Source organism: Pongo abelii, chromosome 8, assembly GCF_028885655.2.
Source record: "Pongo abelii isolate AG06213 chromosome 8, NHGRI_mPonAbe1-v2.0_pri, whole genome shotgun sequence".
Classification (NCBI taxonomy): Eukaryota; Metazoa; Chordata; class Mammalia; order Primates; family Hominidae; genus Pongo; species Pongo abelii.
Window position 1 is genome coordinate 5,759,599 of NC_071993.2, and position 17,772 is coordinate 5,777,370.

Sequence of the window (17,772 nt, forward strand, 5' to 3'; positions counted from 1 at the left end):
GGGCATAGTGTGACAACCCCTGCTTTATGGCATTAATTCCACTCTTTACACATTCCATCGATGTTTTCAGTTCATCCTTAGCTCTTAAAAGTTTTGCTCTTTCTTGTAATATTACAGCACATGACCTTTTTAGGTTTTATTTTAAATTGACACAATAATTATCTATATTTATGGGGTATGGTATGATTGTTTGATACATGCATACAATGAGTAATAACAAAATTAGGGTAATTAACATATTTATCACCTCAAACATTTATCATTTCTTTTTTTTTTTTTTGACCAGGCTGGAGTGCAGTGGCACGATCTCAGCTCACTACAACCTCTGCCTCCCGGGTTCAAGTGATTCTCCTGCCTCAGCCTCCTGAGTAGCTAGAACTGCAGGTGCACACCACCACGCCTAGCTAATTTTTGTATTTTTAGTAGAGACGGGGTTTCACTATGTTGGCCAGGATGATCTTGATCTACTAACTTCGTGATCTGTCTGCCTCAGCCTCCCAAAGTGCTGGGATTACAGGCGTGAGCCACTGCACCCGGCCTGTTTTGTTTTGTTTTTTTGAGACATGGTCTTGCTCTGTCACCCAGGCTGGAGTACAGTGATGTGATCTTGGCTCACTGCAACCTCCACCTCACTGTCTCAAGAGGTCCTCCCATGCCCAAGCAATCCTCCCACCTCAGCCTCCTGAGTAGCTGGGACTACAGGCAAGTACCACCACGCCAGCTTAATTTTTCTATTTTTTGTAGAGATGGGATTTCACCGTGTCACCTAGGCAGGTCTCAAACTTCTGGACTCAAGCAGTTCACCTGCCTTGGCCGGTCAAAGTGCTGGGATTACAGGCATCAGCCTGGCCTTAGCTTTGTTCTTTTTGATCAAGATAGTATTGGCTATTTGTGAACTTTTGTGGTTCCATATAAATTTTAGGGTTTTTAATTCCATTTCTATGAAGAATGTCATCAGTATTTTGGCACAGATTGCATTGAATCCATAGATCCCTTTGGGTAAGCATGTGCCTTTTGGCTGGAATTTCTTCTTTTGTTTTCTTTTAAGTATAAAGATTAATTTCAGTACTCTTATATTAGTTTGATAGTGTTAGAGTAATTAATGTTGAAAGTTAAATAGTATCTATCATCTAATTTTAACTGCAACACAGGTACCTGAGACACCAATAAGAAAAACCAGTTCCTGGGCCCCCACCCTTACCTAGTTAAAAAGAACTTCAAGGCCAGGTGCAGTGGCTCACGCCTGTAATCCCAGCACTTTGGGAGGCCGAGGCAGGCAAATCAGTTAAGGTCAGGAGTTGAAGACCAGCCTGGCCAACATGGTGAAACCCTGTCTCTACTAAAAATATAAAAATTATCCAGGCATGATGACGGGTGCCTGTAGTCCCAGCTACTTGGGAGGCTGAGGCAGGAGAATTGCTTGAACCTGGGAGGCAGAGGTTGCAGTGAGCCAAGATCATGCCACTACACTCCAGCCTGGGCAATGGAGTGAGACTCTGTCTCAAAAAAAATAAATAAATAAATAAATAAAATAAAAAAATAAAAATAAACTTCAGGTGTGGGGCCCAGCATTTGCATTTTTAGTAAGATTACAAGAGTGCTGTTATGTTCTCTGTGAAGCAAACAATGAAATAAGCCAGGGTTAGGAGTGCTCCCCAAAGGCTTATTGGTCAGTGTGTCAGTTTCAGTACTCCAAGAAGCAGACACCAAGATGGGCTAGATGTGCAATAGATTTATTAGGGAAAATTCCATGAAGAATAAACGGGGAGGTACAGGGGTATTGTGGGAGAATGCACAGATGGAGATAAAAGCCTGGTATCTGTGAAGGAAGAGCAATAAGGAAGGTCTGAATATAAGGAGTCTCAGATCACAGCTCAGATCTGAGCGTAGCTTTGCCAGGCTGATGGAGAGTGCCTGAGCAAAGGTTGCCCATTGGAGGGTTCAGGCAGGCTTGGACCAGCACTCGTATCCCCGCTGTGCTCAGCCACTGTCTGGGAACATCCTGGAGGAAGTGTGAGAGGCATGCTGGCTCCAGTGGGGTGGAAGTTGGAATCTGAGTCAACTCTGCTCCCAGAGCAGTTTCTCTTTAGAAAGATCACTTCCATCACTACCACAGTCTACCTTCTTCCACCAGATAAATCTATTTCTCCGTACATATTTAGGGGAGCAGTTTCTCTATGATTCCCAAAAGCCTCTCATTGGGGAACTTAGAAAAAGAAGGTCAGTGGTACAAATAGGATCTGTCTCTGCAGTTAGTCTCAGGGCTTCAATGGGCATTCATCCTCTTCTTCCTCCACCATATTTTAAATTTTCCTATCCCTCTCAGCTATCACCTCAATAAGTCTTCGTGGCTCACCTTGTAACATGACTCAAACCTTGACACTCGAGGGGCCTGAACTCATAATCGTCATAGATTTCTAAGGCTGGAATTGCTGTCTGTGTCATCAACAGTTACAATGGGACAAGGGAGTACCAAGAGGCCCCCAAGTGCGCCCCTGGATTGTACAAGTGTTCCTTCCCATGTGCAAAGACAGCTCTACCTCCTCCTACCCATCGGCAGCAATCACTACTGTCAAGAAAGTCACAGCTGTTCGCGCTTGCTACTGCCTGGACGCAAGAGTCTAAGTGCCCTGGCAGCAGCTTTAGCTTGGGATTTGAAGGGCAGGTACTGAGTCTCCTGAGAAGAGGACACATTTTAGGATTGTTTATTTAATTTTTTCTTTTTTTTTTTTTTTCTGGCACATGTGAGACACCTTTTTTGGAGACAGACCAGGATCTCCACCCTGGCAGAACTTGGGAGTTTGGGAATGGATGTCTCCCCATGGAAGTGATAGGAATTGGGGCCACTTCTGCTCCATCTCCACCTCCAGCTTCCCTCACCTCCTTCGTGGCCTTCTCCTAGTTGCAGATATTATGTAGAACCCTCACTAGCTGCCTATTTATTTTGGAATACTGTGTCCTATCTGCCCTCTCTAAGGGCCAGGCCCCGTGGGCTGCCTTTCCACCTCTGCCAGCCATTAGAGTAATTGTGAGCTCCAGCTTCTATCAGACTCCGCCTGCCTCTGTTACCTTAGATCCTGCCTGCCCCTGGAGACCGCCTGCCTCTAGTACCTCAGCTCTGTGACCACCTCTCTTATTATGAGCTCACACCTGCATAGTCATCACTTCTCCTGGGTTAACTCTGGTGAAATCGTCACCATTCAGGCCACCACTTGTTACCAAGATCTGTCCTATACCTCACATCCCTCTTGGAATCAGCCCCTTTTTGCCATCAGGACCGTGAGTGACCCAATTCCAAAACCCCAGCTGGCCTTCTCTTTTCTTGGACCACTCTTAGTATTTACTTGTATCAGTTCCTGGTCTCTGAAAAGCAGACACACAGGCGATTTATTGGGGGAAATGTCTGTAAAGAATAAACCGGGAAGAAGCAAGAGTAGGCGGGGAGAGTCTTAGATTGTGGTGCAGGCCCGACACTTGTGCATCGAAACAGGGAGGAAGAATTGGGTAGGGAGAGTCTCAGACCACCATGGAGCTCTAGGAAAGTCTCAGCTGGGAGATGTGTGCCTCAGCATGAAGATTCTCCATGAGAGAAGCCCTGCTCTGGGCAGGAATGGCCCAAACTCGTCCTCCACCACACTCAGGCCCTGGCTGAGAACAGCCTGAGGGCAGCAGATTTCATCCCGCACTTCTCTCCACATCCATAGCGCTTATTTTTAAAAAAAATTTCTAAACACAGAACTTTGTTTATATTTTTCTTATGGCATTTTTTGGAGGAAGTCCCGCAGTATTGCTAAGTTTTATAAATTAGGCAATGGGATACTCTTAAAACAGAGACATTCTTGGTTTCCTACTTATTATTACAGATGATTTAACCCCTTTTACTCTTCCCCCATTTTTATACACACACATTTTCTCTCCCTCATACTCCTAATATAACGCATGTGTATGTGTATGTGTATGTTGTTGAAGAACTTGGGGTTATATTTTTGATAGATACAGAGATTAAAAATGATGCAGTTGCTAATTTCAAGAAAAACAAAATTTGTACAAACGTTTTTTATGGCTTAGCTGTAAACACACAATAAAAAATGATGACGTGACTATATAGAAAGCATGGAGGAAAGCAAATGTACAGTTGCAGGGTGTTGCCTGAAATAGCTCTGTCCTCATTAGCCATTTTAGGAAGATTTTATCTAAAACTGAGAAGTCAGCTGGAGACAGTAGCTCATGCCTGTAATCCCAACACTTTGGGAGGCTAAGGCAAGAGGATTGCTTGAGCCCAGTAGCTCGAGACCAGCTTGGGCAACATAGTGAGACCCCCATCTCTATTTAATATAGTAATAAGAAGAAGGAAATTGAGAAGTCAAGAGTGGCAGGAAAAAATAAGTGAGTAAATAGCAGAAGAAACAGCTAAAAGATTTGGAAGTGCTTGTCTCCAAGGAGGAATCAGGTAGAGGACAGGACAGAGGATAGCTCCATATTATTTTGTGTCAAGCAGTCTTGTCGTTCTCTTGAACTTTTATTTCCATCTTAGTTATTAAAATTGTATAAAGTGGAGAATAAGAGTAGGATTGTCAGGAATTGGAGTTTTCCCCTCCAACTTTCTCATTCTGCAGATATGGAAAGCCCAGAAGGAGGGAGTCTGTGTATTCAGCACATGGATTTCCATTCTCTGAGTCACACTAAGTGTTGGGAATACAGTCATGGACAATGGTTGCTTTGAAATCCTTTCTGTTAGATCTGACATCTGGTCACTCTTCTGGACAGTTTCTGCTGCTTGTTTTTTTCTCATTGTATGGGTTATACTTTCCCATTTCTTTGCATGCCTCATAATTCTTGATTGGCAACTAGAGTTTAGATAATAAATTGACTCAACTCTGTGTAATATTTCCCCACACACATAGTGTTAAGCTTCTGATCATGCTTCTCATGATGACACAACTTTAAATATGCCCACCATCACTCTGGTACGACAGTGGCATTGGTAGAACTCTCTTTCTCTGAAATAGATATTAGGTCTTTATACGTCTATATCTACTAAATAAATAACATCCTGCACTTAAAAACCTTGCTATAAAAAATACAGGCCCTGATTGTCTCACTGATTAATTATATTAAACATTTATGAAAGAAATACTGCCAATTTAAATCAAAGTATTTTGAAAATTAAGAGAGGAAAGAAAACTTCCCAACTCATTGGATGAGGCCAGAGTTACCTTCATACCCAAACTAAAGACTTCACAAGAAAAATAAAACAGAAACATAGACCAATATCTCGTATGAATACAAATGCCAGAATCCTTAACAAAATATCAGCAATTCATATCCAGTATAATATATGAAAAGGATAATGAATCCAGAATAAATTGGGTTTATCTCAGGAATTCACTGTTGATTTAACATTTGAAAAATCAATTGATGTAATTTACCATATTAATAGATGAGAAAAGAAAAACTATATAATCATCTCAATAGATGCAGAAAAGCATTTGACCAAATTCAACACCCATTTATGAGAAAAACTTCCAAAAAGTAGGAACAGAAGGGAAATTCATAAATCTAAAAAAGGGTACAAAACACCAAAGCTAACATTATGCTTAATGGTTACAAACTAAATGCTTTTGCACTAAGATGAGAGACAAGACAAGGATTTTTTTTTTTTTTAAGTCAAGGATATTTTATCTCACTCCTTATATTGAACATTACATTAATGGCCTTAATGCAATAAGGAGAAAAGAAATACGAATTAGAAACAATGAAGTAAAACTATTTTTATTTGCAGACAATGTCCTAAAAAAGCATAAAGAATGCACACACGTGCAAACAAATAGCTACTGGATATAATAAGTGATTTTAGCAAGCTACAAGATATAAAGTTAATATGAAAAATCAATTTTATTTCTATATACTAGCAACAAATTATTGCAAAAATTTTTAGTACTATTAAGAATAACATCAAAAACAAAGAGATAAATATGACAAAATATGTTCAAGAGCTGTACACTGAAAACTATAAATATTGCTGAAGGAAATTTTTAAAGACCTGAATAAGTAGAATTTGACAATAGTAAGATATTAATTCTCTCCCACATTGATATGTACATTCAACACAATCACAACCAAAATCCCAACAGGTTGTTTTTGAGGTAGAAAATAAGCTGGTTCTAAAATGTATACAGAAACTTAAAAGACTTAGAATAGATGGGCCGGGTGCAGTGGCTCATGCCTGTAATCCCAGCAGTTTGGGAGGCGGGTGGATCACCTGAGGTCAGGAGTTTGAGACCAGCCTGGCCAAAATGGTGAAACCCCATCTCTACTAAAAATATAAAAAATTAGCCCGGCGTAGTGGCGGACGCCTGTAATTCCAGTTACTAGGGAAGCTGAGGCAGGAGAATTGCTTGAACGGGGGCTGGGGGTGGGGGGCGGAGGTTGTAGTGAGCCAAGATTGCACCACTGCACTCTAGGCTGGGCAACAAGAGTGACATTCCGTCTCAAAAAAAAAAAAAAAAAAAAAAAGACTTAGAATAACCAAACATACTTGAAAAAGAACAACATTGTATACTACGCAAATTCAAACCATGACACACCCTTCAGAGTGGCTACAATTCAGAAGTGTTGGCAGGGATGTAGACGAACTAGAATTATCTTTGTGGAACTGTATAACTCAGTAAAACCAGCTTGCAAAAAGTTTGAAATTATCTGCTAAAGTTGAACATATGCCCTTGTTATTGCCACAATAATGCCCTATAATAAATCACCCCAAACTCCGTTAGCTTATGATAACAGCATTAACTCTCAGACCCCTTGATCTTCAGGATGTCTAAGACTCTGCTAATCCAAAGTGTGTTGGACTGTGGGTTGGTGTCACATCTGTTCCACATAGGTTTGTTCTGGAGACTCAGGCTGAAGAGACAACAGCTATGCGAGATATTTTCTCCACATATGAATCACCTGAGCACAAGGACCAAATCAAACGGCACGAGCACACTTAAGAATCCTGCTGTGTCATGTCTGCTAATATTCTATCAGCCAAAAGACCTCTCTTAGACCAAGCCCAACATCAATGAAGTAGAGAAGTAAACTTGGCCAACCGTGGGGAATAAGGGCATAAATATTTGCAGAAACAAAAATCCAAATTATCATGTCTAGCATTCCAAAATCCCAATCCTAGGTTTTCATCCAACAGAAATGAGCGCCCACGTACACCAAGAGATATAAATAAGAATGATCACAAAAGTATTATTTATAATAGCCAAGAACTGGACACAGCCCAAATGTCCATCAATAATACAATGGGTAAAGCAAATATGTTACATTCACGCCTACATATACAGCAATGAAAACGAAAGAACAAGTACACCCAAAAACATAGTGAGTCTCACAAGCAGGCACAAAATTAGTCACTTTATATACAGTTCAAACCACAAGCAAACTAAATGATAAAGTTTCAGGGTGCATATTTAGTTGGCAAACTTTCTTTTAAAAGCAATGAAGAGAGTACCATGGAAGTCAGAATAGTGCTTAGGCTAGGGAAGAGGGGTGGGGTACTGGCAATGTTCTATTTCTTGATGGGGGTGTTGGTTTCACGAATATTCGCCTTGTGATAAATCATGGAGTTGTACATTCCGATTTTGTGCGCTATTAAAATGTTGTTATATTTCACTCTCTACTTCCACAGTCAGCCTTCTTCTGTTCTTGAATAGGTTTCATTTCACTTCTCAAGTCCTTTGCACTTCCTTTTCCTTTGCCTGGAAAGCTCTTCCTCCATGTATTCCAAGCTTTGGTTCTATCAGTTTTGATCTTTAGAGTTTGACCTCAAATGTGCCCATTTCAGTAAGATCTTGTAGTTCCACTACTTCTATCCTTGGCCTCCAGCCCCCAGTCCCATCCACTAGCATTTCCAGTGAGTTTTCACACCATGTATTGTTATCTGAAATTCTATTTTGTTGTTGTGGTGATTTACCTGTGTTTGTCACTCACCTCTGGAATAAATTCCATTATAGGCAGGGTCCTTATCTAGCTTGTTCATGATTGTAAAACCAGTGTCTATTACAGCACCTGGTTACAGTAAACACAATGACTGAATCTCTTGGTATTACCAGCACAGTGCTTGACTCACGATACATGTTCATTAGCACTTAATCTCTCTCATTGGTACAGTCATATGTCACTTAATGTTTCAGTTAACAACAGACCACATATCCAACAGTGATCTTATATGATTATAATAGAGCTGAAGAGTTCTATTGCCTAGTGATGTTGTAGCCATCTTAATTTCATACAGCAACACATTACTCATGTGTTTGTGGTGATGCTGGTGTAAATGAATCTACTGCACTGCCAGTCATATAAAAGTACAGCACACATGGCCAGGCGCAGTGGCTCCACTGTAATTCCAGCCCTCCAATGGGACAAAATGGAGGTGAAGACAATGATGTCGATGATCCTGACCCTGTGTAGGCCTAGGTTAATGTGTGTTTGTGTCTTAGTTTTTAACAAAAAAGTTTAAAAAGTAAATTAAAAATTTTTTAAAATAGAAAAAAACTTACAGATTAAGGATATAAAGAAAATATTTGTGTACAATGTGTTTGTTTTAAGCTAAGTGTTATTACAAAAGTCTTAAAAAGTTTTTTAAAAGTTTTAAAAAGTTAAAAAGTTACAGTAAGCTAAGGTTAATTATGAAAAAATTTTAAAAAATAAATTCAATGTAGCTTAGGTGTACAGTGTTTATAAAGTCTACAAGAGTGTACAGTAATGTCCCAGACCTTCACATTCTCATTGCTCACTCACAGACTCACCCAGAGCAACTCCCAGTACTGCAAGCTCCATTCATGAGAATGCCTTACACAGGTGTACCATTATTTATCTTTTATACTGTATTTTTATTGTACCTTTTCTATGTCTAGATATGCTTATACAAACACTTACCATTGTGTTATAATTGTCTACAGTATTCAGTACAATAACATATAGCATGGGTTTGTAGCCAGGAGTAATGGGCTATGGCTTATGGTGTAAGTATGTAGTAGGTTACGCTTCTAGGTTTCTATGGTGTTCACTCAAGGACCAAATTGCCTAATGAGGTATCTCTCTCACGAGGTGTCCCTACAATTAAATGATGTTTGCATGACTATTTATCATGCGCAAGGATAAACCTGACTTTATTGATGGTTATCTTAGCTCTCTGTGCATGTGTTATAAATTTCTAGAGATGCTTTCCTTGGGGGTAACAGCCACACCTGCTATATGGATTAAAACAAGGGCAAGATTTCGAAAATGTCGCATTTGGGCCAGACAAATAAACTGTTCTTGCAGCAACACCTGCGGAAGGAAACGCTGAGAAAGGAGAAGGCGCCCGAAGGCGACCACGTGGGCCACAGCCACAGCACTATAGATCAGCCGAGAGAGCTTCTCCCGCCTCTTCCCAACGGCATCTTCCGCATCCTGTTAAAGGTCGGCAACGCGAGACACCACGCGCTCGCCGGGATCGGCCGCCCAATCAGGAGCGAGCTGTGGCCTTACGCCTGCGCAGAGGGGAGACGCGAGCGCCGCGTGGACGCTGACCTCGGCCCGCGCCTGCGCCTTGGTTTCTTCTCGGCGATTGGTTCCCATCTCTGAGGGGGACGCCTCACTTCAGTTTTCACTTTCTTTTTTTGCCCCCCCCTCCCCTTTTCTTTTCCTTTGGCCGCGAGGTTTTGCTTCCGGTTGCTAGCGCCGGTCAGAGAGAAAGTCGACATGTTCTCGCAGGCTGCCGGGCGTCCCGGGGTTGCCTCTTGCCTGTGACCCTGACGGGAGACAGAGCGCGGGCAGGCGCGGCGTCCCTGTCAGCGCCCGCGGCGAGGACCCCGGGGCCGGGGCTGACGGCGTGCCCCTGAGGGGGCTCCCCGCGGGAGCGCGGAGCCGGCGACTAGTGCTTCCCACGTGCGCCGGTGTCGCGAGGGCCCGGGAGGACGCAGAGCACGGCCGGGAGAAGCATGGGAAGGAGGCCGAGCCGGGATCTCAGGTCCTCGGGGGCGGCGGCCACGCCAAGGACGGGTAAGTCCTCCTCGGCCTGGGCGCCCGAGAACCCTGCGAGGAGGACGGCGGGTCCCCGAGGCTGAGCGCTCGGGCAGCTGCCGGGGCTTGGCTGCGAGGGTCGACGCGTTCTCCTCGCCTTTTGCCGCGCTCCGGGTGAGCGGGTGGGAGGGGTCGGCGCCTTCTAGATGACTCAACCTTCTGTCCTGCGCTACAACCTGTGGCCGCGCTCGGTGTCGCCGGCAGGGAGATCCTAACCGTGTCATCTTGCCCCTTTTTGAGGCGTTTCGTTTGCGTCGCCTGTCAGGGGACAGCTGCGTCCTCAGGGATATGATGATAAGTTCTTGGCTGAAGTTTCCGTCTTCGGGTTTGCACCGGCTGGGAAATCATTTCCTGCGGGTTCTGTGTGAAGCCTGCTGCTACTCGAGACTTAATGGCAATGCGCCACCTTTTCTTTTTAGGGTAAAACAGGTCTCTCCGAAGGGAGGGTCATTTTAGCAGCAAACGCAAGCCGTGCATGAGCGTTAGGATAACTTGGTGCGAGCAACACAGAAGTTTGTCTGAAGGCGGCGCCAAGCAGCGTTTCGTGGGAGAACTGGGTTGATGACTGAAATTTTGAGGAAGATTACTTTGGGAATTCTCAAGTTTCTCTTAGTCGCTTCTTGTCTATTTGAAATCTGTAAATTTAAACAAACCACGCTGACTCTTCCTTATTCTCCCTGTAAGGTAAAATCAGAACAGTAAAGTTTATGAAAGTGTATCCAAAACTTAAATATGTGGCATACAAGTGTATGGTATTATTGGAATAGCATTCGCGATCCTAGAGTCTACAGTGTTCCCTGAATAAAACTAGGGGTGAGCCTGGCGGTAATCCTGCCTAGGAGGTTTATAGCAAAGCAGTGTCCCCTAACGGTGCAAGAATACCCTTCTGTTGAAAAACTGCCTTATAGGAATGGCTGGCTGTATGCAGTATGTCCAGTACTGTACATCAGTAAATAACTAAGCTAGGCCAGAAAAAGGGTGACAAAAGGTCCACAATTATGTTAAGGAAGGCAAAGACGGTATATTTGAAATTTTGTGTATACAGAACGTTTGCCCAAATGTAACTAATTTTCTTTAAAGGGAGATTAGAAGCATCTCCTGTGGTCCAAACATAGTTGTTAAAATGGGTTAAAATCGGTGAAGTGCCTAAGAACTTGACTGAGACATGGTGTTTGTTAAATACAGTATAATATCTATTCAGTAAAAATAGATCGATATGGCATGTATTTATCAAGTGAATCTCATTCTTCTATTGGTAGACATTCAAGTTATTTTCAAGATATCTCTATAACTGACAATACTGCAGTGATCATCTCTTGCTGTTATAAACAGTGCTTCAGGTAGTCATGATAGTATTTCTGTAGAATTGATTCCTTATGAGAGTGCTGGATAATAATGTTGCTAAATTTCCCTGAAATGATTGTACCTTTTTATGTTCACTCGCTCAAAAGATGTGTTTTTATCTCCATGCTAGCCAGCACTGGATGATAATGGTATTTTTAAAATATCTTAGCCACCTAGTAATTGAAAGTAACATTCTATTTTAATTTTCATCTTCCTTGGTGAATACAAAAGTTAAATCTTTTTAGCCAGGTCATATCATTTGCTGATGTTTTTATTGGGTCTGAGCTCTCTTTTCTTTCGCCCATGTAACTATTACCATAGCATTTTAATTATCATAGTTTTATAATATATTTTGGTACTTTCTTTTGAAAAAGAGCTTTGGGTTTTTCTTTTGCATATTTTCTTCCAGAAGAAATTAGAACTATCTTTTTAAGTCCTATAGAAAATCTTGGGATATTGTTTGTGATGGTGTTGAATTTATAATTTGAGAAGAGACATTCATTTGAGTTTTTCCTTCTGGGAGAATATGTACATCTCCCTTTTTCTTCTTTAAAATTTTTTATTGTGAAATGTCATTAATATGTACTGACAAAGCGTATCTGTGTAACAAATATACTTTTTGTCAGTATATATTAATGGCATATTTCATAACAAAAATTAATAAAACCTTTAGAAACTTTAGTGAGTTTAGAAACCTTTTGTGTGTTTCTACCCCAGGAGGAATGCGTTCCCTGCCCCCCATTACCATGGCCATTATTAATTTTGCGTTAATTATTCCCTTGCCTTTTTAAACAGTTTTGTCACCTATATAGATATCCTTAACTAGCATTGTTTACTCTTACCTGTTTTTGAACTTTATTTAAATAAAGTCATATTCTGTATTCTATGAGTTACTTTTGTTAAACATTGTTTCTGAGAGTCTCTCATGTTAAAGCACGTGCCTGTAGTTTAGCAATTTAGAAACTTTATTCCCAGGACCCCTTTACACTTTTTAAGAACCATTGAGGGTGCCAGGCACGGTGGCTCACGCCTGTAATCCCAGCACTTTGGGAGGCCAAGGCAGGCGGATCACTTGAGGTCAGGAGTTAGGGACCAGCCTGGCCAACATGGCGAAACACCATCTCTACTAAAAATACAAAAATTAGCCGGGCGTAGTGGCAGGTGCGGGTAGTCCCATCTACTCGGGAGGCTGAGACAAGAGAATCACTTGAACCTGGGAGGCAGGTTGCAGTGAGCCAAGGTCGTGTCACTCTACTGCATCCTGGGTGACAGAGTGAGACTGTGTCTCAAAAGACCGTTGAAGATCCCAAAGATCTTTTGTTTATTGGATTATATCAATTGATAATTACCATATTAGATATTAAAACTGATAAATTTGAAATGTATATTTATTGGTACCTTTAAATATAATAACCCATTACATCTTAACATATTTTATCCTCCCAAAATCAGTGACAAGAATGGGATTTTTGCACATTTTTGCAAATATGCTGAATGTCTCCTTTAATGACTAGAGTCTCATCTGCTTTTGTATTCATTGTGTTGCCATGTATTATTTTGGTCGAAGTGCATGAAGAAAATGCAGCCTCATTCAGCTGAGTAGTTAGAAAAGAGACGAATATTTTACTAATCTTTTCAGATGATTATGTTCTTTTTTGATACTCATCAAAACCTAACAGTTTTGTGTTTTTGTTTCTGTTTTGTTTTTTAGGACAGTGTCTTGCTCTGTCGCCCAGGCTAGAGTGCAGTGATGTGTTCATAGCTCACTACAGCCTCCAACTCCTGGGTTCAAACAATCCTGCCTCAGCCTCCTGAGTAACTAGGACTACAGGCACACACCACCAGGCCCAGCTAATTTTTAATTTTTTTTTTTTTTTTTTTTTGTAGAGACAGTCTTGCTGTGTTGCCCAAGCTAGTCTCGAACTGCTGGCCTCTAGCAATCCCCCTGCCTCGCCTCCCAAAGCACTGGGACTGTAACATCCAGCCCCTAACAATTTGTTAAATGTTAGCTGCAGTGTAGAATTGGAAATTGTATGAATGAACTTCTCGTGCTCTAACATTAAAATCCATTGGCCTACCTTGCACTTTCAAGGGCTCTTTTACCTACACATGGGTCGTTTGGAAAATATTGGTTCACTGAATTATGCAGCTCTTTCACATGATGACACGTTTCATTGTATAATTTCAGAAAGTTGGTTGGGTGCGTGGGCTCGTGCCTGTGATCCTAGCACTTTGGGAAGTCGAGCTGGGAGGATTGCTTGAGCCAGGTTTGAGACCAGCCTGGGCAACATAGTGAGACCCCATCTTAAAAAAAAAAAAAATTAGCTGAGCATGGTAGCACACACCTGTGGTCCCAGCTACTTGGGAGGCTGAGGTGGGAGGATTGCTTGAGCCCAGGAGGTTGATATTGCAGTGAGCCATGATCATGCCACTGTATTCCTTCCTGGGTGACAGAGCAAGACCCTGTGTCCTTTAAAAAGTACAGCCTTTGGAATGGCTTTTATTGAAGATCTGTTGATGATGAACACTCAGTTTTTGTTCACCTGAAAATGTCTTCATTTTGCAGCCATTCTTGAACGATGTTTTTGCTGAATACAAAAGTTGGCAATTGTTTTAACATGCTGAAGCTCTTATTCCTCTGTCTTTGGCTTTCAGTATTGCTGCTGAAAAGTCACCTATCAGTCTATCAATTCATTTTGTTCTGACTGTTTTTTGGGGATTCTTTTGTTGTTTGTTTTGGTCTTTAGCTTTTTGCTGTTTTGCTGTTAACAAGTATGTATTGGCCGGACACGGTGGCTCATGCCTGTAATCCCAGCACTTTGGGAAGCCAAGGCAGGCAGATCACGAGGTCAGGAGTTCGAGACCAGCCTGACCAATATGGTAAAACTCTGTGTCTACTAAAAATACAAAAATTATCCTGGCATGGGGGTGCACGCCTGTAGTCCCAGCTACTCGGGAGGCCGAGGCAGAAGAATTGCTTGAACTCGGGAGGTGGAGGTTGCAGTGAGCAGAGATCACGCCACTGCACTCCAGCCTGGGCGACAGAGCAAAACTCCGTCTCAAAAAAACAAAAAAACAAGCATGTATGTATGTTGCTTGGGATTGTCTTCTTAAATCTGTAAATTGGAGGTGTTTTTAAATGTGTTTATTCATAATTTATTAAATGTGAATTTCCATTTGTTTTATTTAATGTATAAATTTTTTTATTATCTACATAGTAAATATTCTCTTCTGGTGTTTTACTCTTTCACTTTGTTTCCCACAGCTTCCCCAACAGACATACATTGCCAACTTGTGGATTTTTGATAATTTTTGATAATTGTGAATTTTTGATAAGTTAAAAGTAAAACAGTGAATCTCTGGAACTGGTCTTTTGGAAGAGGGGGTAGAGTTTTTGACTACTCTTTTCATTTTCTTCATCATTATTGGTTTATTTAAATGTTTCTTCCATTTAGACCAATGTTGGTAAATTATATTTTTATAGTTTTCAGATTTATTGATATCAATTATACATGGTGATTTATAATTTTAGAAATATCTTCCTTGTATTTGTGGTTGTATCGTCTTTGTTTTCAATATTTAATTTTTTCCTTTTTTCTTGTTTATATTTGCTAAAAGATTACCTATTTTATTATTACTCTACAGATAACTAGCTTTTGCTTCTATTGATTGGCTTAGTTGGCTTTTTTAATTTGCTTTTTAAAATTACTGTTTTTATCATAAGAAATGTATCTGGAGTGTACTTTGTTTTCTCCTAGTAAGATTTTAATTACATTTAATTGGAGAACCAAATCCCTTGCTAATATTTTGTATAAAGATTCACTACCCTCCTTGGCATGGTGAAATAGACCCTGTTTAGAACCTTTCATGTACACCTGCTCCCTCGTTAGGAGAAAGAATATTCAAGACCCCAGTGCCTGAGGTTTGTCCAATTGGGGCACCTACTTTACCCTTGTGCATATCCCCTATTTATCTGTGCCCAGGACATTTTGCGTGGACTACACGTAGAGGTGGTGGCCATACATAATTATCTTTATTCTAGCATAAATCAGATGTCACTTTCTCTTTTGTCATGTGTAATAATCAAGAGTACCCAAAAGTGGGTCTTGAAATATAATTGTTTCTGAGAGAAATTTATTCTCAGGATTTTTTTGTAAGAGTGACAAAACTACTTAACAGTATGTATCCTTGCAATAACTATATTAATGAATATGATACAACCATTTTATACAGGTGAAAGATTGTTTAATGCCAAAGCACAAACTCATAAACCCAGTTGATGAGGAGCCAGAACAATGGTCATTACTGTATAGAGATGTCTTAAAAAGTCACCATATAAGCTTTGAAATTATTCTAATGAAAATTATATGATCTTGAGGCTAGGCGTGGTGGCTCACGCCTGTAATCCCAGCACTTTGGGAGGCCGAGGTGGGTGGATCACGAGGTCAGGAGATTGAGACCATCCTGGCCAACATGGTGAAACTCCATCACTACTACAATACAAAAAATTAGCCGGGCATGATGGTGCACTCCTGTAGTCCCAGCTTCTTGGGAGGCTGAGGCAGGGGAATCGCTTGAACCTGGGAGGCAGAGATTGCAGTGAGCCAAGATCACGCCACTGCACTCCAGCCTGACGACAGAGTGAGACTCCATCTCAAAAAAAAAAAAAAGAAAGTTATATGATCTTGAATATAAAAAGTATGGTCTCTAAAGAATTTGTTGTTGTTTTTACATAATGTAGCAGGAAAAAAATTGTTGTGTTTATAAGCATCAGCCTGATTACCAAAAATACTTTTTATGGTAGACTGGATTTTGAGAATGTTAAAACAGTCTTCAAAAATTGAATATTAAATCCAAAAATAAGCAAGCCACAGCTAAATGAAAAAGTCATAGTACATAGGTGTAATACACTTTACTCAAGGGGTGTAATTCCAAAAAAAATTTTTTAAAAAAGGTAATTTCTCTCCTACTGTATATACTAAATACCTTAGTGAATTTTTTATTTTGAATAGCTCTTTGTTAATCTACATAATTGTTTATAAATTTAACTTGCTTTAGAAGTTCAAATTATCCTGTATGCTATACAACACACTAATGGTAATGATGAATAAGATCTACTAATTAGGCTTTCTTCTGGGCAATGCATGTGGGTATCTTAGGTTGCTTAGTTAAAACATAATGAGTAAAGATGTCCTTAGGTCAGGCCAAATACTTCATCTTCGCCCTGCACCTCCATTTGATTTAATTTTTCGTGAAGGGCTGCATGGCTTATTGGGAAAGGACCTCATCCCTACCCCAGGCATTGGTATCAGCTTTCCTGAAGATATGTGAAGTATTAAAAAACCATATTCAGGCCTTGCATGGTGGCTCACGCCTGTAATCCTAGCACTTAGGGAGACAGAGGAGGGCGGATCAGTTGAGGTCAGGAGTTTGAGACCAGCCAGGTTAACATGGTGAAACGCCTTTACTAAAAATACAAAAATTAGCTAGGCATGGTGGGCCCATGCCTGTAATTCCAGCTACTCAGAAGGCTGAGGCAGGGGAATCGCTTGAACCCGGGAGGCAGAGGTTGCAGTGAGGCAAGATTGTACCACTGCACTCTGTCTCAAAAAAAAAAAAAAAAAGCCATATTCATGATGACTTTTAATTGTGTTACATGTATAAATACATTTTTTATTATCTACATAGTAAATTTAAAAAGCTGCATCAAACTGTAGCCGGTGAGGCTGCATAAATGACGTGAGACGAAGAGTTATAATAACTTGAGATCACTGTAATGAAAAGAACGTGGATTTTAGATTAGACCTGAGATTGATAGATATCCTTACTGGGGGCTTGCGGGCAGGACACTTAAGGAAATTGGAGCTTGGAGTGAGCTTTGTAAAATAATACTAAAACCATCCTTCTAGTGGGGTTACTGTGTGACATCCAAGAACTCGGGGGCGGTTGGCTTGCTGTCCTGTGCTCCGTTCTGACGACTGAGCCCGCCCAGGTCTGCAGGGTCCTGGGGTCCTGCGGGTTCTGGTAGGGTTCCCTGGTGTGTGGAGTCCCCACCCCCTACAAGCTCCGTTGGGTCTACGGAGTGTGCGGGGATCTCCCAGCCCTGTTGGCTGTGCGGGCTCAGCGGGGTTTGCAGGGATCCCCTCGTTCTGTGGGGTCCGTGGGCGCCGAGTCAGGGCTATGCCCCTAGGCTCCGCTCGCGGAGCCGGCGTCACCCTTGTTGACTTTCAAAAGGCACCGCCGGCCCCGCGCCCTGCACGCTCTGCACGCCCTGCGCCGAGTTCCCCGCCCTGGCGCACTGGCCTTGGCTGGCGAGAGGGGGCCGGAGGGGCTGCCGGCGGAGCAGCCCCCTCCCCCACACACCATGAGGTG

At 41.6% G+C, this 17,772-nt stretch overlaps 1 protein-coding gene across 15 annotated transcripts in view; it reads left to right on the forward strand.

The window, feature by feature from the left end:
* The first annotated feature begins 9,588 nt into the window (after positions 1-9,588).
* Positions 9,589-17,772, forward strand: part of TASOR2 (transcription activation suppressor family member 2) — an 82,061-nt gene continuing 73,877 nt past the window's right edge. For 7 of the 15 annotated variants that reach the window (XM_063727482.1, XM_054521859.2, XM_063727481.1 and 4 more), the window contains exon 1: positions 9,589-10,035. Coding sequence is in view for 4 of the 15 variants with exons in the window: in XM_054521859.2 (XP_054377834.1) it covers positions 9,975-10,035 (61 nt within the window). In the remaining 11 variants the exon portion in view is untranslated. Of the gene's footprint in view, positions 10,036-17,661; positions 17,770-17,772 lie in introns of those variants that run through there. The other 8 variants (XM_054521865.2, XM_054521870.2, XM_063727483.1 and 5 more) reach the window with 7 other exon arrangements.